The 21,915-nt window shown below is 37.8% G+C and overlaps 2 protein-coding genes across 2 annotated transcripts; both read left to right on the forward strand.

Annotated features, from left to right (window-relative positions):
- The first annotated feature begins 13,341 nt into the window (after window positions 1-13,341).
- Window positions 13,342-14,947, forward strand: LOC100343785 (olfactory receptor 5B2-like). The gene has a single exon (XM_008273269.3). It carries the CDS (start codon window positions 13,431-13,433, stop codon window positions 14,376-14,378), a length of 948 nt encoding a protein of 315 aa, XP_008271491.2. The 5' UTR covers window positions 13,342-13,430; the 3' UTR covers window positions 14,379-14,947.
- A 4,096-nt stretch (window positions 14,948-19,043) lies between these two features.
- LOC103352009 (olfactory receptor 5B2-like) lies at window positions 19,044-20,016 on the forward strand. Its single transcript, XM_008273266.3, has one exon. The coding sequence runs from the start codon at window positions 19,072-19,074 to the stop codon at window positions 20,014-20,016; it is 945 nt and encodes a 314-aa protein (XP_008271488.2). The 5' UTR covers window positions 19,044-19,071.
- The last annotated feature ends 1,899 nt before the right edge of the window (window positions 20,017-21,915 follow it).

The raw sequence follows: 21,915 nt of genomic DNA on the forward strand, positions 1-21,915 counted from the left end.
ACTAATGCAAGACAAGTATTTTTATTGCACTAATGGTGCTTACACCTAATGGAGAAGATATATGGCATAGAATTAAACACACTAAGAAGCCACATAATCACATGCAAAATAAAGTATATATACACTATATATAAAACATGCATATAATTAAACATAGGAAAGTGAGATAGAGGAAAGATTCTACTTCCATGGGAGGTAAGAATATTTTCTCAGGAAAACAACATTTTGATTGGGCCTAAAAATAATGAGGAACCTGAGGGGAATGTTTGTTCTAAGCAAAGTGGTAAGTATGTGGTGAAGTCACCAAGTTTCAAGGAAGTTTCAGAATTGTAAAGAAGCCGGTGTGACTGTGGCACACATAACAAGATATCTTCCTTAGCAATGTCCTCGGCAGCATCCTTCCAGAACCAAGAAACAAAACAAGAACATTCAACACCAAGGCCAGGCTATCCTTAGGAGTACTGGTCTGGCTCACAGGACCAGAAGAAATAGCCACTAGGATTCACAATTAACTTCACGTTGGGAACCATTTATACCCACTACCTTAAGAAACTGTCATTATGAGAAAAAAGTTACAATCATTTCTTTTTAAAAAGTCAATTGGTTGATTGATTGATTGATTGATTCAAGAGTCAGGGAGGTGAAGGTGAAGAGGAAGTACAGAAAGAGAGAGAGAGAGGAAAGGAGAGGGAGAGGGAAAGGGAGAGAGAGGGAAAGGGAGAAGAGAGAGAGAGAGAGAAAGAGAGAGAGAGAGACTTTCCTCCATTGGTTTACTCCCTAGATGCCTGCAGTGGCCAAGGCTGTGCCGCAGCTGGAACCATGAGCTGGGAATGTATCTCAAGTTTTCCATATGGGTGGCATTACAGCTCCCTCCCAGGGAGCTGGATTTTGAATGTAGTTACTCCATTATGGAACACAGGCATCTTAACCAGCATCTTAACTCCTAGACTAAATGCCCACCCCATAATAATTTCTTTTATCACTATTATGATAATACAAGACGGAATGACAAGGAGAAGCAGAGGCAGAATGATAAGGGAAAAGCGAGAGAGTGAGAAAGAATCTTCCATCTGCCGATTCACTCCCCATATGGCTGCAATGGCTAGGGTTGGGCCAGGCCAAAACCAGTGGCTCAGAACTCCATTTGGACCTCCCACATGTGTGGCAGGGATTCAAGTACTTGGATCATCTTCTGCTGCTTTCCCAGGTGCATTAGCAGGGAACTGGATTGGAAACGAAGTGGCAGGGACTTGAACTAGTACTCAAATATGGGATGCCAGTGTTGCAAGCTGTAGCTTAACCTGCTGTACCACAATGCCTGCAACTCTCATAATAATTTCTTAAGGATTATTTAGCATATCCATAAAGAATTACTTCAAGCCTCTGGGTTAAAAAAGCTCAGAATCATGATTATACTCAGAGATATTTGAATAACCTCTACTCTATTGAGGCATGACTGAGTATGAAATCCTACACCCAAGTATTCAGCCTGCTCATTTCTAATTCATTGTTCCACATGACTAATGTCTCTTTGTCTTATCCTGGGAGGAGTATCTGAAGATCTTACTGCTGTTAGTGAATTGAATGAAACCTTTTCTCTAAGTTCACAGTGTTGCCATAATCTGCAGTGTGGCGGTTGTAAGAATATACGGTACAGGGAGGCGTATCTGGATTTAAGTCTACCTATTCTTTTATATATTTATGAGAGGCAGACAGACAGAAACAGCCATCTTCCATCTGATGGTTCACTCAACAAGTACCTGTAACAGCCAGAGCTGGGATAGGCTAAAGTCAGGACCCAGAAGTCAATCGAAGTCTCCCATATAGATTGCAGTGGCCCAAATACTTGAGCCATTGGCTTCTGCCTCCAAGAGTGAGCATTAGCAGGAAACCAGAAGTGGAGCTATGACTCTAACCTAAGCACTCAAATATGGGGTACAAGTGTCTCAAACAGGTCTTAACTGGGGTCCAGGTACCCATAACCCCACATCTGGGTTTAAATGCCAAATTTCTTAATTTTCTTCTTTTGAGGCTTTTTGAAAATATCTGTGATAAAGGTGTAATTGCGCTATGTATATCACAGCATGACACAGTATAGTGTAAATGAGAAGATTAGATTACATGACATGAGATTTATATATTTGTCTAGTGTTATGAGCCAATTACTTGGATTAACATTAGAAAATTTATATCTGCTAAATAAAAATATGAAGGTAATCTGGAACATGTGGTCATCCAGTGAGTTAATAACAAAAAAGTTATCCTGTTCTTCCTTCCTTTTTCATATATAAAAGAATTTTCAAATCAATTAATTTCAAAAGCTATTGGAAAGTCATTTAACTATCATCATGGAACTCTTTATTATCTAATTTAGGCCAATCAGTAAGAGAAATTACAAGTAAATAGAATTGTAATGTTGTTATTAAAAAGAGAACATGGATTGAGTTGTGATATGCACACACAGTGATTTTTTTTATATGTAGAGAAAATGACATGGCTAAGAAATTTGTCACATGGTTTAGTAAAAAAAATGACTTAGGACTTATAACCATATTGATAGAAATGACTACCTAGAATTTCTAGTTGTATATTCATAACAGTTACTTGTCATCCTATGTTTTTTGTCTCAGTTAAGGAAATGTTTGGATTATGTGTTACCCTGTATATGCTATAATCTCTAAATATTTGGGATTTAACTTTAGTTTTCTGATAGATCCAAGAAAAGTAGCTAATTTTTGGTTGGTTTTAGAATTTTTCTTATTGTAAGTTTGGGAATACCATCTTTTTCAATTTTCTTTTTAAAATTTTTATTTATATAAAGGAAACAAATTCCATGTTTTTATATATACAGTTATAAGAGCATAATGATACTTCTCATCTTCTCCTCCTTCTGTCCCTCATACCCACCCTCCCTCTTTCTTCTTTTTCTTTTAGTTTTCACAATGACATACTTTCAATTTATTTTATGACCATAAGCTTAACCCCCCACTAAGTAAAGTTTTCTAAAAATCTGAACTGAAACAAGGCATTCAAATCACTTAGATGGCAAATCTGAATAATATTTTTTTCTCTTCTCATTTATCAAAATGGCATGTAGCTTCCTAGGGGAAATGTGTAAAGTCATTTAAATCACAGATGTTGGAGAATCCCAATCTTGCTTTTTCTGAAGCCAGTCAACTTCTGAATGCCTAACAATTTCATTTCTGTTAATCAATAAAGTACTTTTTATACTCATGCTTGTTTTTTGAAATAAATTTGTATTTAAGTAATATTGAACTAGGGAACCTCATAACAGTGAAATATACTTCATCTTCACGGATTTTTTAAAAAAGATTTAGTTATTTATTTGAAAAGCAGAGTTACACAGAAAGAGAAGGAGAGGTGGGGGGAGGGTCTTCCATTCGCTGGTTCACTCCCCAATTGGCCTCAATAGTTGGAGCTGCGCTGATCCGAAACCAGGAGCCAGGAGCTTCTTCTGGGTCTGCCATGCGGATGCAGAGGCCCAAGGACTTGGGCCATCTTCTACTGTTTTCCCAGGCCATAGCAGAGAGCTGGATCAGAAGTGGAGCATCTGGGACTCAAACTGGCTCCTACATGGGATGCCAGCACAGGTGGCGGCTTTACCCGCTATGCCACAGTGCCAACCCCATGTCTTCATGGATTTTTTAAAAATTTTTTTGACAGGCAGAGTGGACAGTGAGAGAGAGAGACAGAGAGAAAGGTCTTCCTTTGTAGTTGGTTCGTCCTCCAATGGCCGTCGCGGCCAGCGCACCACGCTGATCCGAAGGCAGGAGCCAGGTACTTATCCTGGTCTCCCATTGGGTGCAGGGCCCAAGGACTTGGGCCATCCTCCACTGCACTCCCAGGCCACAGCAGAGAGCTGGCCTGGAAGAGGGGCAACCGGGACAGAATCCGGCGCCCCAACCGGGACTAGAACCCGGTGTGCCAGCGCCGCAAGGTGGAGGATTAGCCTAGTGAGCTGTGGTGCCGGCCTTCATGGATTTTTAAAAACATTCTTTCCAAGCTGAATTGAAATTCCTCCATTGAATGAAGTAGAGACATCCTTGGTTAATGAATTATTAAGCCAAGATAATGTGAGTAAGTAGATTCAGAGAAGGACATATGTTTGCTCCTATAATTTAAGATTCTTGATGTTTGGCATGTGGTATCAAGGACTCTATTCATGGTTTGTTAGGGGACTTAAGGAATGAGAGGAGAGAAGATCCAGTAGAAGTCACAGTGGAAACTTAGGAGTTTCCCTCCATCATTATCATCCCTGCCTTGAAAATGGATATAGGTGAAATGTAGGTAAGAGAAGTGATGATCTTGAATATATTCAACAGAAATCAAATGGCTAGTTAACAGAAAAGGTTCTTACTCCAGGAATAATGGTGTGCTCACAGAACCAAGGATAAGGTGATTCAATTTCTGGTGTAGATTGAATGGAACTTGGCTCCACAAACTCATACATAAAAATAACCCCCGAAGCCTTATGTCACACAAGTAATGGATTGATATTAGTTATTGATGGATTAAGGTGGAGACTTGATCTAATTATGGCCACTAGAAGGTAGGACCAGTGGGATATCTTTGGGTCACTGGGGGTTTGCCCTCAGAAGGTAATTCGTGTGGGAGGGTTGGTCATTTAAGCCAACTTTGACTGAGCTTCTCTGTCTCTGTTACCTGGCTCACCATGTAATTCTTCCTCCACACCCACACTCAACCGTTGTCAGCCTCCACCAGATGCCAGACTGAATGAGCTGTCTGTTGCTGAACTGGGAACCTGCAGACTGTGAGCTACATTAAACCTTTTCCTTTCCAAGAAGCTCCTCTTAAGTATTTTAGTTAAAGTAACGAAAAGACGAAAAGCTGACTAACAGAATTAGGTTAAGAAAAACTGGTGCTAAACAATGTGAGCCATGGAGTAGGAACCACAGGCAATGTTAAACCACTGCAACTGTTCTACCACTTCCATCCTTCAACACTAAGACCTTTGTCATCAGTGTCACAACTTTCAACTTCTCACTAATGCCACATGCCACAACAATCTAACATCATGACTTTTGGGTGTCTCTAATTGGATACTTCTGACTAAAACAAATTCCTTTGCAGGTAGTTGACCTGTGACCCTGGTAAGCAAGATTACATAACATCCACTCCCATTCCTATAGCTTTCTAGTATGTTGACATGGTTCTGCATACTTTATAAATCTTAACTCATTTAATCCTGACAACTCAATGAATAGAAATTATTATTATTCCCATTTTACTTATGAGGAAAGTAAGGCCTAATGATTTTAGGCTCTTGCTCCTGCTCTATGACAATGTGGGCACAACCAGGGTTTGAACTCATGCCTTCCTCTAGATCTCCTCTAGGTGTGCCCTTGAACTCTATTAGGTAGCCCTTTGCCAAGTTTCATGTAGTGGAGAACTATTAAAAAAATAGGCAGAGTTTGGGTAAAGGACAGTCAAAAAATTGTCATAACCTGCTCCTGGTAGCCACCTTATGATTTCTATATTAAAATATGTTTGGATAATTTTGGTGAATCCGAGTTGTTTGGCTTTGTCTCTCACCCAGTGAGTAAATCCAATGTGCTACAGATAAAGCATTTTTCTATAATTTGCTTTGTAAGTTTAAATATTTTACATTTTGATCACCCTCGGTCATATTTTTTACTTTGGTCATTATTAACACATAGACAATTTCTCTTCTATGTGGTAGAGTCTTTGGAATTAATTCATAGTGGCTTCCAAGATCCCTAAGGCATAAATGATTTATTGGGGAGATTAAGGGTTCAATCTCACAAATGGATATAAGTGCTCACATAAAAAACAAAGACTTTGCAAAGCTTTTATAACTAGTGTTTGTTGAAAATTTACAATGTACCAGGCTCCATTATGTCTTTATAAATATTAGCTTACATGCAGCTCTCCAAAATCATATGAAGCAGTTTCTATCATCAGCTCCATTTTATAAATAAGATAATTTAAGTGCAGTGAGGTTGAATCACCTTTAAGCTTTTCAATATTAACTTTGGGAAATCATGCTGATGTGAACCACACAGCTGATATAAATAGAGTGCTCCAGCCTGGTTCCATTGCATGTCTCAGGAATCTCCTGAAGATGTTCTGTCTATCAAGAAGCAACAACTTCAAGTAATAGAAGTAATGGAGGTATTCTTCCTCAACATGCTGAGCTAGGTCTCCACAGACAGTTTAATTGCTGCTTTTCTAGGTATCTGGAGTGAGAGACTAGTTGGTCTCATGAGTACCTAGTAGCCTGGGAACTTTATATAATATGTACAAATCCTTTTGTTTTCCAGTAATTGGTCTTTTGCATCCCTATAAGACTGCATCTGACATCATTACAGAGGGACCAGCCTGGATACCAAAGCCTTTTTGACATTCATTTATTGAGCTTAAAATAAAAGGTCGCCAATTTTATGAAATGAATTTATTTCACACTGGTTTTTCAATATGAGCCTGTAATAATGGCCCAGGATAAAATCTCCAACTAAAAATGATGTTTGCGGTGACAGTGAGTATGATGATTCATTCTAACAGTTGTTCAATTTATAGATTGCATTCAAAGATTTTTTCCTAAATGTCCTCTAACTAACCCTGGGTGACAGGTTGGAGACTATTTTCATTACATCCAATAATTATCTTTCCTTATGCCCTCAGCCTTTAGAAAATTAAATCCTCTCTTTCTTCTTTGAGTGAGACTTGTAATTTTTAGATCCCCAAAGGTGTGTCATCTTCCAGGAAGAGCAAGGGGAGCTTCTAACTCAGTTCTGTGGTCTGTTCAGATTGTGGGAATAGAAGACGTGGTATGTCAAAGCACAGGGACAGCCATTTTCAGGGTTTAATGTCCCAGGCGTTAATATATTTATTTACTTATTTATTTTATTTATTTTGCAGGTAGAGTTATATACAGTGAGAGAGAGAGAGACAGAGAGTAAGGTCTTCCTTCCGTTGGTTCACTCTCCAAATGGCCGCTACTGCTGGCGCTGCGCCGATCCGAAGCCAGGAGCCGGTGCTTCTTCCTGGTCTCCCATGCGGGTACAGGAGCCCAAGCACTTGGGCCATCCTCCACTGCCTTCCCAGGCCAGAGCAGAGAGCTGGACTGGAAGAGGAGCAACCGGTACTAGAACCCAGTGTCCATATGGGATGCTGGCGCTGCAGGCAGAGGATTTACCAAGTGAGCCATGGTGCTGGCCCCAATACTATCATGTTTTTAGGATGCTTGGCTCAAGATATTACAATGACCTACACCAGTTAGGAAAGTGGTGATTTTATTCAAATAATAGAAGGTGATATTTTTCTCATTGTTTAAAACCCCGTTTAAAAAATAATGGGCACTCAGCAAACTGTTCTTGATGCATGTGGTTCTAAAATATAGAGTACAAAATATTTAATGTGTATGAGTGAGATTAACATCCTAGGATTTGATTATTGTTCATAGCCCTTGTCTATATTCCTGCTGAACAGTGGTCTTTCTCCTTTTTACTTGCTTTTTTAAGAATTATTTTATTTATTTGAAAGGCAGAATTGCAGAGAGAGAGAGAGAGAGAGAGACAGAGAGACAGTTTCATCCACTGGTTCACTCCCCAAATGGCTGCATGGCCACGGCTGGCCCAGATTGAAGCCAGGAGTCAGGTCCTTCTTCCAGGTCTCTCACATGGCTGCAAGGGCCAAGGACTTGGACCATCCTCCACTGCTTTGCCAGGTGCATTAGCAGGGAGCTGGATCAGAAGTAGAGCAGCTGGGACTTGAATTGGCATCCATGTTGGATGCTGGCCTTGCAGGTGGTGGCTTTACCTGCTACATCATGATGTCAGCCCCTACATTTTACTTGCTGAACTCTTTATTTAGTGGATCACTAAGCCTATGACTATAAAGTTAATTAAAAAGATGTTATTGCAAAACTTTAAAAAGAAGGAAGGAAAGAGAGAAAGAAGGGAAGAAGAGAGGATGGGAGGGAAGTATCACTATGCTCTTATTATTGTATCTATGACCTGCATGAAATTTATTCTCTTTATATTAATTTTAAAAGTGTTTTAAAAGAAATGGAACTGAAACATAAAGTGAATCAATGAATAAACAGTGCTCTCTTTATTGATCACATTATGAAGCCCATTATCCTGTGTTGCTAATGCACGGTGTTGTGCACAGGTTTGCACGGGCTGTTCAGAGACTCTTGATCAAAGTTTTAGGCCATTTGAATACAATATGTGATTTACATTGTGGCTCAGCACACACATACACACATAAAATAATAACTTTCATGGAGCCCTAAGTACTTTCTCATTTTCAATGCACTTTGACAATGTATTCTTTCCTATCTTAAGAGTTAATATAAAAAGCCCATGAGAGTATTTCAGGCATGGAAAGCCAAGACACTCTGACAAAAAAAAAAAAAAAAAAAAAAAAAAACCCAAAAAAAAAACAACCCTAAATGAAAGATCTCTGTGAGTGAGATCCCAGTGGAAAGAACAGGTCTTCAAAGAAGGAGGTACCTTTCTCTGAAGGGAGGAGAGAACCTCCACTTTGAATATGACCTTGTCTAAACAAGATAAGAGTCAGTGAACTCAAAAGGCTTCCATAGCCTTGGAAACTCATGACTGGTGCATAGGGAGATTCCTGATGCCATAAACAGGAGTGTCAATTTGTAAAGTCAACAACAGGAGTCACTGTGCACTTACTCCTCATGTAGGATCTCTGTCCTTAATGTGCTGTACATTGAGACTTAATGCTATAATGAGTACTCAAACAGTATATTTCGCTTTGTGTTTCTATGGGGGTGCAAACTGTTGAAATCTTTACTTAATGTATACTAAACTGATCTTCTGTAAAAAAAAAAAAAAAAAAAAGAAGAAATTATCAATTCCCAACTTGACTCTCACTGGGATTAAACATGACAATAGGTCTGATCTGATTTCATCATCATTTAAAAAATCATCTATTATTTTTCACTTTATGTTTCTGTGTGGGAGCTAACTGTTGAAATCTTTACTTAATGTATGCTAAACTGATCTTCTGTATATAAAGAGAATCGAAAATGAATCCTCATGTGAATGGAAGGGGAGAGGGAGTGGGAAAGGGGAGGGATGCGGGTGGGAGAGATGTTATGGGGGGGGAAGCCATTGTAATCCATAAGCCGTACTTTGGAAATTTATATTCATTAAATAAAAGTTAAAAAAAAAAGAGTTCATATATGCAAAGCACTAAGGAAAGAACCTGCACAGAGTACATGCTGCATCTGCTATTTGACTTAATTTAATTCTTGAAGATATTGGTCCCAATCCACCACCTGATCGATCTCACCTTTCATTAGTGTGGGTCGTGGACTGCAGTTTGTACAATACTGCGTTAGGAAAGGCCTGTGGTAAGTTACTCCTCAAAAACTCATCTAAAACAATTTCATGGAAGGTTTATTTGCTAAAGATCTGATGAATATAATAATTTACATTAATTTTAATATAATTAATGATCTGTACCTTAATAAGTATAATTTATTTATGCCAACAAAAAGTGTTTTGTGGAACGTTCTTCTTGATTATTTTCTTTTTTTAAAAAGGTTTCTCTTTCCTTCTTTGAAAGGCAGAATGATAGAGAGAAAAAGATGGAAATAGAGATTTTCCATCTCATGGGTCACTCCCCAGAAGACCTCAACAGTCAGGGCTGGGTCAGGCCAAAGCCAGATCTGGAACTCCTTTCTGGTCTCCTCACGGATCCAAGATACTTGGGCCATCTGCTGCCTCCCCAGGTGCTTAGCAGAGAGCTGGATCAACGTGAGGCTTTGATATGGGATGCCATCATCATAAGTGGCAGTTTAACCCACTGCACCATGACATCAGCCCATTTTTTATTATTTTCAAATAAATATAAATATATTTTTCTTGAGATTTAAATAATTTCCACTGAGTGCATTATTTGGGGGATTTTAAGAATGCTACTGACAATAATTGTATTAAACCCAATGTTTACTATACTGAATAAAATTATATTAATGAGGAATGCATTCTTATGAAAATATAATTGAAATACACATCAATTCTATTCCGTTTTGATATATTACTAATTTAGAATCTCAGAGTAGTTGTCTTTGAAAGTGCTACTTCATTTCTCAGTGGGAATTATTCTTTACAGAGATGCTTTTGTTTATCAGTGACAACTATTTCTTCATTATTCCATTCATCCAACAAAAATTTATTGACTTTGTGATTTGTGCCATGCTCTGTGGTAGGAACTAAGTAGAAAGATAAACCAATTAAGGTTTTCCTAAGTTTCAAACTAATGGCAGTGAATAAGCAAGCATATAAGTATACTAAATTTCCCCAATAACTGTGATGTAGCTAGTATCTTAATTTTATGGAGAAAAATGACCTTCAGAGAATTTAGAAATCATGTCCAAACTTAAAGTGAAGAAACTGAAATTCAAATCCAATTTTTCTGGTGCTAGACTTCAGGTGCATTTTTCTGTCACAGATTGACTTACAATTACAGAATTATATAATTATTTTGTCTCATTTTTCTCTATTATGTGCTCAGCTATATACTAAGCACATCAGGCCATATAGAAGCAACATTTATGGTGGCACAAAGTATTGGTTAGGCTTTCAGGCTCACATTCAGACTGACTGGAGTTTCGTTCTATATAACCTCACAACAGCACCTGGCATGAAGGCAGTATGGCTCTCCACTCTTTTGCAGGTATTACTGTTGGAATTAAAAAGACAAAAAAGACTCTAATATGCATTTACTGTACAGTTGACAAGACAAAACTTCAGTATTGCTCAATAGCTATACCTTAGCCCCCACTGCTTCTCAACTCTCAGTGCCTCATTTTAGACTTCCATTATTATCAGGCATGACCTGAATTACAATATGGCCTGGAGTGGTTATATTGGAAATGATGGATTGTGAATGGATTCAGGGTATATTTTAAAGGTTTGAAAGTTGAGGAGAGGCTGTTTCATATCAAGATTAAATAGCTGAGTGATATAATTGGTACAACCATCAATAGACTCCCTTGCAGAAGTCATGTGATAAAAGGCAGCATCTCAAAATTTGATTCTGCTGTTATTCCTAAAGCTCAGCCCCAAATTTTATGTTAATGTTTGTAAAAATGGTGTGTTTGTTTAAACAAGTTTGAATTAGGATGTAATTCACATAAACTTCTGTAATGTGGTTCCAATAATTTTACTGTGCTTTTTGTCCCATTCCACACCAATTGAACATACTACTGCTGCTATTAATAATGATATTTATCGAATAATAGTAATGCTCATGTTTATTGTGTACTAACAGATGTATTAGGCACTATTCTGAGTAATTTAAACTTATCCCCTCATTGCATTATCCAAACAGCCTTGTGAGCACCATTGTTGTCATCCCTACTTTTAATCTCAGGACAGAAATGTTATGTGGCTAAGGTTCCCAGCCAGTAAGAGCAATGATCAGGATTTTAATGTAGACAGTTTGGTCAGCCCCAGAGATCTGAACATTTGTATCATAATATGCAGCCTCTATAAATATTTGAATTGTTCTGAAAGACTTTCAGAAATTGCTTTAATTATCCCATCACATTGTAAAGGGAGGAAAAGTAATGTTCACTCTGTATTTTTTTCAGAGAAGAAATTAAATCTGGTGGATGTCTATGTTGTTTCTCCAAGGGTATAAAACAAGGATGAGCTTCAAGAGGGTAAAGCAAGACACAGGCTTCACAATGCAGTGTTTGTTTCAATGGTCATTATTTTTGAGTTTTTATACTTTTTTGGCATGTCTTTCTTGTTTATTTCATTTTTAATTTTAATTAATTTTTAATAGATTCAATATGATTTGTAAATACAACTCTAAGAACATAATGATAGTTTCTTCCTCCCTCCCATCCTTCTTCCTTCTACCTTTGTTTCCGTATTTTTTAATAAGTTTTTGAGATAGCATATTTTAAATTTCCATTACAGTAAAAAGGCTTAATTTTTTTTTTTGACAGGCAGAGTGGATAGTGAGAGAGAGAGAGACAGAGAGAAAGGTCTTCCTTTTGCCGTTGGTTCACCCTCCAATGGCCGCCGCGGCCGGCGCGCTGCGGCTGGCGCACCGCGCTGATCCGATGGCAGGAGCCAGGAGCCAGGTGCTTTTCCTGGTCTCCCATGGGGTGCAGGGCCCAAGCACCTGGGCCATCCTCCACTGCACTCCCTGGCCACAGCAGAGGGCTGGCCTGGAAGAGGGGCAACCAGGACAGAATCCGGCGCCCCAACCGGGACTAGAACCCGGTGTGCCGGCGCCGCTAGGCGGAGGATTAGCCTAGTGAGCCGCGGTGCCGGTCTAAGGCTTAATATTTTATCAAATAAGAAGCTTAACAAGTAAGAAACAAAAAGACCCTAGTTAATGGGATAATAGATAACAACTAAAAACAATAAGTGAATGTAAAAATGACCATTTCACTCACACACAGTTTTTTCTTCAATTAGTCATTCATAATCTCTTTCAATGAAATAGGACCAATGCTAACAGTTTTCTCTGAGGAGGGAAAGAGCAACTACCCTTTCTTAGACCTGTGATGGAAAACCACTACATGGGCAATAATGATAATCCCATACCTCACAGTATTTTACTTCCAGAAAGGCAATGACATATTATTTTCAGGCAATAATCTAATAGGAGAGTTGGGAAAATTAAAATAATATTTATGTTTCTCAGAATATCGGGCATATGATAAGTTCAGGGTTAACATAAGCCTAAGTGTTATCTGAAGTAGAAATTACTGTAATAAAAGACTAATTTTCAGGGACTGGCATTGTGATGCAGTGGGCTAAGCTGCTGTCTCCAATGCCAGTATCCCACAAGAGTGCTGGTTCATGTCCTAGCTGCTCCAGCTTGGATTCAGCTTCCCGTTGCTGTACCTTGGAAAGCAGTGGAATATGGTCCAAGTAATTGGAACTCTGCCAGCCATGTGAGAGACCAAGTGGAGTTCTTGGTTTCTGGCTTTAGTCTGGCCCAGCCCCAACCACTGAGACCCTTTGAGGGAGTAAATCAGGATGGAAGATCTCTTTCTCTCTCTGTCTCTCCCCTCTCTCTATATATAGCTTTGCCTTTCAAATAAAATAAATAGATCTTAAAAAAGTAATTTTCAGAGCAAGTTAAAACTTTCAATCCAAATAAAAATAAGCAGTAAATATTTTAAGGATAACGGAGTGGTCACTTAGAAAATTTGAGTGTATTTAGAACTAGCTAGTTTATCACACTTTCTTACAGATTGAAATACAGAGGTTATAAATACCAGTCTCAGGGTTGTTGAGAACCCTGCAATAGTAGTGGCATCATGGTATGTTCATGCTGTTGGGTGGCACAAGAATACTTTCCCAGATGTAGGTAATTAATCCAATTTTCTTCTTTTGTTTTGACAGGTGAAATAAAATTTCAAAATGAAATCCATGGTGAACAGCACAGAAGTGCATGAGTTTAGACTCCTGGGGTTGACTGACATCCCAGAGCTGCAATTCCCTCTCTTCATAACATTCACCTTCATCTATCTCATCACTCTAATTGGGAACCTGGGAATGGTTGTGTTGATTCTGCTAGACTCTCGTCTCCACACTCCCATGTATTTTTTCCTCAGCAACTTGTCTCTGGTGGACTGTGTTTACTCTTCAGCTGTGACTCCTAAAGTGATGGCTGGACTTCTCACAGGGGATAAAGTTATGTCCTTTGTAGGGTGTGTTACTCAAATGTTCTTCTTCGTGGCTTTTGCCAGTGTTGACTGCTTCCTGCTTGCTGTCATGGCCTATGACCGTCATGTGGCAGTGTGTAAACCCTTACATTACACCACCACCATGACGACCAGTGCATGTGCTCAGATGGTGGTAGGCTGCTATCTCTGGGGCTTGGTTGAATCTGCCATCCACACTGGGTTCACCTTCAGTCTTTCCTTCTGCCATTCTAATGTGATCCATCACTTTTTCTGTGACATCCCCCCAATCCTGGCTCTTTCCTGCTCTAATATCTACATGAATGAGATTGTGCTGTTTATCTTAGCAGCTTTCAATGTCTTTTTTGCAATTTTAGTTATCTTGACCTCTTATTTGTTCATTTTCATTGCCATCTTGAGGATGCATTCTGCAGAAGGGCGGAAGAAAGCCTTCTCCACCTGTGCTTCTCACCTTACTGCTGTAACCATATTCTACGGAACTGTGATCTTCATGTACTTACAGCCCAGTTCTAGTCATTCTATGGACAATGACCAAATGGCATCTGTGTTCTACACAATAGTAATTCCCATGTTGAATCCAATTGTCTACAGTCTAAGGAATAAAGAGGTTAATAACGGTTTCAGGAAAGCCATTGAGAAGATGAAGACTCGGCTCAGCATATAATTTTAATTAGAAGGAGTATTTAATCTATGTAGTTAATCAGTTATCTATCATGGTTAGCCTAGCACAATTGTAACTTAGGCTAAACTGCTATAACAAAGAAAGATAACTATAGAGGCACAAATAAGAAATTTATTTCTCAAATAGCAGTAACTAATGTAGCAATGAAAATGAATTCTCTAGACTGCTTTGGTAGCTCACTCTAACATGGAGATTCCTTTCACAGTGCCTCTTTCTACCATCTCTTAGTCTTGAAGACTTTCCTCATCATAACTGTTCTATCTGGAGAAAAGGAAAAGGACCAGAGATAAGGCAAATAATTTTCAATTTAGCAAGTGAAGTGGTAGTCACACACATTACTTCTGAACACATTTCATTGCCAAGAATTCAGTCACATGGCCACAGCCTGCTGTAAAGCCAATTTTGAAATTTATTCTCTAGCTGAGTGACAATGTGTTTAGCTGAAATCTCAGTGATCCAGAAGAAAAAGAAAGCAAGATTGCAGGGAAAACCAGTAGTCAACACACAATTTTTACTTCAATCTGAACTGCTATATTTATCTCTAGCTTATTTTTTTTTCCTTCATGGGACCTCTCTTACTAGACATTGCAGTGATTCTATTAAAACTCTCTTCTGGACTATCCAATTTAAATAGCTATCCCAAGTAATCCTTCTATGTTCTATATCTTTTTCTTGGAATTTAAATAAATCTCTGAAATTATATCTTCATTAAACTGTTTATTTTCTTTTTCCTCAAAGTCATTATTAATATATTTAACATCACAGAAATAGCATAGCCTCCAAATTATTTACATTATTTCAAGGTGTTTGAAAGGTAGAGAATATGGTATACTGATGCATTGAATGTGTGAGAAAAATAATAACCTAGTCACCCAGGAGACTACAAGGATAACATGACTACCACGAGGAGTTACAGAGAGGCAGAGGCAGAAAGAGATCTTCCACCTGCTGGTTCACTCCCAAAATGGCCACAATGGCGGGAGCTGGACCTATCCCAAGCCAAGAGCCAGGAGCTCCCTCCAGGTCCCCATGCAGGCACAGGGGCAAGCACTTGGGCATCTTCCATTCTTTTCCCAGGCCATAGCAGAAAACTGGATCGGAAGTAGAGCAGTGGAGTCTCAAACCAGCGCCCATGTGGGATACCAGAACTGCAGGCAGTGGCCTTACTCTCTTCGCCACAGTGCTGGCCTCCTCCTCCCAGATTTTAAAAATTGGATTCGTTAAATAATCTCCTATTCCTGAACAGTGTTTTTGTTTCCTCAAATAGAAACTGATTAATTTATCTACCTTCTTAATCACTTACATTGAAAATATTTTCCGCTGTTAGTTTCCACCACAACTCCCTGATCATTTTCAGAGCACTAGTAACATTAGTAGATGAACAATAGGAATGGATAAGAAATACATAATGTCCATAAATGGAATATTACTCCACAAAAGATTCCACTGCTAATAAGGATGAGAACATTAATGAATCTCCAATGCATTAAATTTAAAAAGTAAGACGAGAAGCGCATATATGCTAGGATTCCAGTTAGAAAAAATCTTGCAAACATAAAATTACATGGACAAAAGTATTTTAGTCGTTTTCAGAGAAACTGGATGGGTAAAGGAGCTGACTGAAAGGAATCTTGGAGTGTTGTTTAGTTGATTAACAAAAAATATCTTGATTGTGGTAGTGATTATACAATCACAAGCCTCAGACAATTCTTGAAAGCATATGCTAAAAGTGTGGACATTATTGCTTTTAAATTCTGCATTAATTAGAAGGTAATATAACAACAAGCAGTATAAAATCATGTGCATAAATTTGATGTATCTAGCTAGGTCTCCATAGACAATTTAATTGGTTCTTTCATGGAAAAGTGGGATGAGGAACAACAAAAGATGCCCTCATGTGGGTTGTCCTCTGAGAACTCCATACTCCTACAATTCCCTCATGGTTCCCTTGCATTGGCTTCTAAAAATTCCAACCAGAACACATGACATCATTTTAAACAGTAAGAATGAATCTTGCTCCCCTTTATTTTTCTGAATGTTACTTGACAGTACCTCCAGGCCTTTCCCAGAGCAGAGGATTTGCTATGAGTTTGTAACCATGGCAGCAAGATAAATATTATATTGAATGACTTAAAAATTATAACCCTTTAGAGATGTTTTGCAAATCTCCTAATATTTGCTCTGTACAGATGCAATTCTATGAATGATGCAAGAGAGGTAATTTTATTATGGTTGTTTTACAATGAAGGAGGAGATAAGTGACCCTACTAAAGGCCCCCTTAGAATTAATGGTGGACTCAAGACTTGAACTCAGGTGCCTGGATCCATGTTAGTGTTTTTGTTTCCGTCTTTGCTTGCCTTAGATAACTTGCAACTTGTTCACATGTATCTGTGAGAGAACCTCTCTAACAGCCTTTATGCATTTTTTTCATGCTGAATTCATGAAGTCAGGCTGCCTAATCAATATTGACTTCTTTTCCAGCAGCAAGGTAAGCTTCTGTATTCCATAGACACAATTAGAGAAAAGTACAGTTCATGCAGAAGCAGTGGGGACGGCTATACATACACAATTTGATCACAGAAGTAGCTGCTTTCTTCTAAAATAGTATGTTGAGGCAGGGGTATAAATGTCAATACTTCCATTGGTATGGAGTTTGTTGACAATTGTGAAATGTCTTGCTAGAGTATATGGACAATAATAACAGGTGGATGATGCTATGATGAGTAGTTGGTAATTTCAGCATGCTCATATAGTTCACCCAGTTAGCCTTCCATTAGAGATAAAACAAGCAAATATTTAAAGTGTAAACTGAAGGCTCCTTAAACATATAAAGGGAAATAAGTGAAATAGCAATGTCTGAACATCTTAACCTTCTTGCTATATTCGCATGCTTATTATTATTGGTGCATGTAAACACATGGTAGCAAGGTGGAAATTTAAATTAAGTTGGAACTGGATTTTAATTTTGAATTGTGAATACTCATCATTCTAATTGTGAGGCTACAGAATATCACAAAACCAAATTTTTAATTCCAGTAATAATAAAATTAAAATAATAATACCTACCACACACATAACGCACAAATACAAACCTATAAACATTTAAATGAAAAATTTTAACATTATTTGTAGAACATAGTATATTCTGAAAGTGGATATGTGTGTTAAAGTTAACAAATAAAATGCTTATAAACTTTAATGTAGAACAATGGTAAGGAAAGTAGTTGGCAATAGATGGATATCCTTCCTATTTTAAAACTCTGCTTCTACACAAGAGCTGATTTAAATAATAATTTTACAATATGAAGTTTTTAACCAAAATAAATCTGCAGGCAAAAGGTAACTCGCAAAGTATGCACTTTTAACCTTAATTATCTGATTTCAACCAAGGGATAATAATAATAATGAAAGAATGAGTTTAAGGAGAGGAAACTCTTTCAAATAAAGCTAAAATATGTATTTTGCAGAAAAGATTAAACAAAACAATGGCCCATACAGAATAGCAGAGCAGCCAATTAAATGGGTGGGGAAAAGACAGAGTGAGAATTACTGGGGAGCACAGAAAATCTCAGTGACCCTAGTGTGTAAGAAAAGGCAAAATGAAGAGGAAGGTGATAACGCCCCCAAATTTACTCACACATGAAACCTGTGTATCACCATCTACCTTTATCAAACAACCACGGGGACGATGAATTCTTCCTGATAATATTATCTCTGCCTCTCAGCATGTCATGCTAAACACCTAGCATTTTTAGCCCTAGTTTTAAAAATGTATTATTTCATTTAATTGTTAAGATAATACATCGAGTTACTTCCTATTAATATTTTCAGCTTTCAGGTGGAATAAGTGAGGTCTGAAGGTTGTATTGGGACAAACGTTATCTAGATAATAAATGTTAGGGCTAATATGCAGCTCCTGCTTGAGGTCAGCCCCATGTCAGATGCTATGTTTTCCTTTCATAGTTATTTCAGCTGGCTGTGCATGCCCTACTGCCCCAGTTAGTCTAAGATATCTACTGTGCATTTATTTTGGTTACTTCACTGTGAAATGCCAAACACTGAGTTTGAACCAATGAAGATGATGAATATTTGTAAACTGCTTAAATTCAGTTTAATGCAGTATTAAATAAGCCCACGAACTTGAGAACCACTTTCCTGGATCCAAAGGTTTGTTTAGTAGTTAATACCCATGTAAATGTGAATATAGTACTTTACCTTATGTGCCATAAGGAGTCAATAAATATACATAAAGATTGTCTAAAGTGGTTCCTGCATGTGAGTAACACAGAAGTGTAAGCTTTAACTAAACTAGGGAAATCTGAATTGGCAAATAAATTTAGTTATTCCAGATGAGTCCTCTTGGACAAGTCAGTAAACATTCTACACATCAGTTTAGAAATTTGTAAAATTTTAAAATTGAAACATATAAAATTAAAAAATTGTGAGATGATCCATAAGGATCTTTTGGATTCAACAGATTGTAATTCTATTAATAATGGATATATAAAATATTGTTGTAAGTGTGTTTTAGATCTATAGAATTTTGAAAGATAAATTTTTATAATACATAATACTCATGCTATTTATACATTTCAATTTCACTAAATCCTTTTTAATCACTGTATTCCTTTAGTTCTCATTACTACAGGCCCTCTTGTGATTCCTATGTAATTGATGGAAAACTGTTCAGAAGTGACACAGTTCATTTTGCTGGGACTAACCAATGCCCCAGAACTACAGGTCTCCCTCTTCGTCATTTTCACTCTCATTTACCTCATCAGTGTGGTTGGGAACCTAGGAATGATTGTGTTGATTCTCTTGGACTCTCAACTCCACACACCCATGTATTTTTTTCTCAGTAACCTGTCTCTGGTGGATTTTGGATACTCCTCAGCTGTCACTCCCAAAGTGATGACTGGGCTCCTCATAGGAGACAAGGTCATTTCCTACAACGCTTGTGCCACACAGATGTTCTTTTTCGTAGCCTTTGCCACAGTGGAAAATTACCTCTTGGCATCAATGGCCTTTGACCGCTATGCAGCAGTGTGTAAACCCCTACATTACACTGCCACCATGACAACAAATGTGTGTGCTCATCTGGCCATAGGCTCCTACATTTGTGGTTTCATGAATTCTGTTTTCCACATTGGAGATATATTCAGTCTCTCCTTCGGTACATCCAATGTGGTTCATCACTTTTTCTGTGATGTGCCAGCAGTCATGGCTCTTTCTTGCTCTGATAAATATATTAGTGAAGTGATTCTGGTTTTTATGTCAAGCTTCAATGTATTTTGTGCTCTTCTGGTTATCCTGATATCTTACACGTTCATATTTATCACAATCTTGAAGATGCGCTCAACTAAGGGACACCAAAAGGCTTTGTCCACCTGTGCTTCCCACCTCACTGCAGTCTCCATCTTCTATGGAACTGTCATCTTCATGTACTTACAGCCCAGCTCCAGTCACTCCATGGACACAGACAAAATGGCATCTGTGTTCTATGCTATGGTCATCCCCATGCTGAACCCTGTGGTCTACACTCTGAGGAACAAGGAAGTGAAGAGTGCATTCAAGAAAATAGTTAAGAAGGCAAAATTTTCCTTAAGAATGGGATTTTAGAATTGTAGTATATACAATAATTGTGTTTGAAACATTCTGAGCTTCTTCATGCAATGAGTTACATTTAAAGTCTATAAGCATTTAAATTTCAGAGGGAATACCCTCAAATTTTCAGATGTCTTTTGTGTAGTTAAAAAAAGGTACACTCAGAAATATAATACCTGAAAGGAAAACAAAGAGGAATGGTTGCACTTCCTGGAACTTGTTTGTCAAATGTTAGTAATGACATTTTATTTAATCACTGCTCCACTTCTGTTTTCTCTGCTACATTTCAATGCAAGCATGTGTGTTAAGTAGGGGGACAATAAATTTGTGAACAAAGCATTTGTGGTGCCCCTGTTACTAGACATTTGAAGTGAGATGTTTATCAAGAGTAAATGAGTATGGATAATTTGTTTTATATTTTTAATGTTATTTATTTATTTGAAAGTCAGAGTTACAGAGAGAGAAGAAGAGCCCGCTAGAGAGAGAGAAGAGAGAGAGAGAGAGAGAGAGAGAGAGAGAGAGACTTCTATGTGCATGTTCACACTCCAAATGGTCGCAATGGCCAGGGCTGGGCCAGGCTGAAGCCAGGAGCTTCTTCAAGATCCCCCACATGGGTGCAGGGGCCCAGTGACTTGGATCATCTTCCATTGCTTTATCAGGCACATTATCAGGGAGCTGGATTGGAAATAGAACAGCTGAGAATTGACCTGGCACCCTTATGTGATGCAGATGCTACAGGTGGCAATTTAAGCTGCTATGCCACAGCGCCTGCCCTATGGCTAGTTTTTGATAAAATAATTTAAATAATTAATTGAGTAGTAGAAAAAGTTACTTTTATTTTTAAATAGACTATTTTTGTGTTTTTAAATTTTATCTATTTTAAATGACATAATATTTCTACTTATTTTGGGACTATAGTGTGATAATTTGATATGTATATCAATTTGTAATAATAAAATGATAATTAGCATTTCCATCTCCTCAAATATTATCATTTAGATGTGTTTATAAACTTCCAAGTCTTCTCTAGTTATTTTAAAATATATAACAATAAAGTATTGTAGACTATAGCTACTCTATTTTGCTACAGAACTTCTACTGTGTATATACACTGCATTTTTCCCATTCATCTGTTATGATGGACACCTAGGTTGATTCCCTCTCTTGGTTATTGTTAGTACAGCAATACTTCTTGGATGTGAACCAATTTGTCTCAAATCACTCCAAAAACTCTACTCAAATTACTCTGCCAAAGTCGCTCTATGTGTGGGAAGTTACAACTAGCTAGCTAGCATAACAGTTAGGTTACATACACCCAGAAAATTCTTAGGTAAATAGGATATTAGGAGTGGCCAATGGAGCTGAAGCAAATGCCAAGAATATTATAACCCCATAGTACTCACCCAAAGAGAAACTGGGGGAGGGACAGGCATGCTAGGGAATAAATTGTTTGATGAAACCATACTGGTGTGCCTGCCTACCTTCCCATAAACCTTAAAAATTCTTTTTATTTTTCTAATCTCTTCTTTTTTTGGTTTCATTGAGATATTTACAAAGATTTGTCTCCTTGCTCAGATATTATTTCTTCTCCCTCACAGTCTGTTGCTAAGGCTTTCCACTGTATTTTTTATTTGACATATTGAATCACCATTTCTAACATTTCAGCCTGATTTCTTTTCAAAACCTCATCTTCATAGGAAAATTTTTCATCCATGTCATGTATGGAATTCTTTAGCTCATGAATTTGATTCTCATTGTCTCTGGTTAATACTATGATCACTCGTTTGAATTCCTTTTTAGGTATTTCATCAGTCTCTTCACCTTCACATTCTAATATTGAAGTGTTGTTGTGTTCCTTTGGGGAGTTATTTCTTCTTTATTCTTGTTTCTTGAATTTGTTTATTTTTAGGCATT

The sequence above is a fragment of the Oryctolagus cuniculus genome, chromosome 1 (assembly GCF_964237555.1).
Source record: "Oryctolagus cuniculus chromosome 1, mOryCun1.1, whole genome shotgun sequence".
Lineage (NCBI taxonomy): Eukaryota > Metazoa > Chordata > Mammalia > Lagomorpha > Leporidae > Oryctolagus > Oryctolagus cuniculus.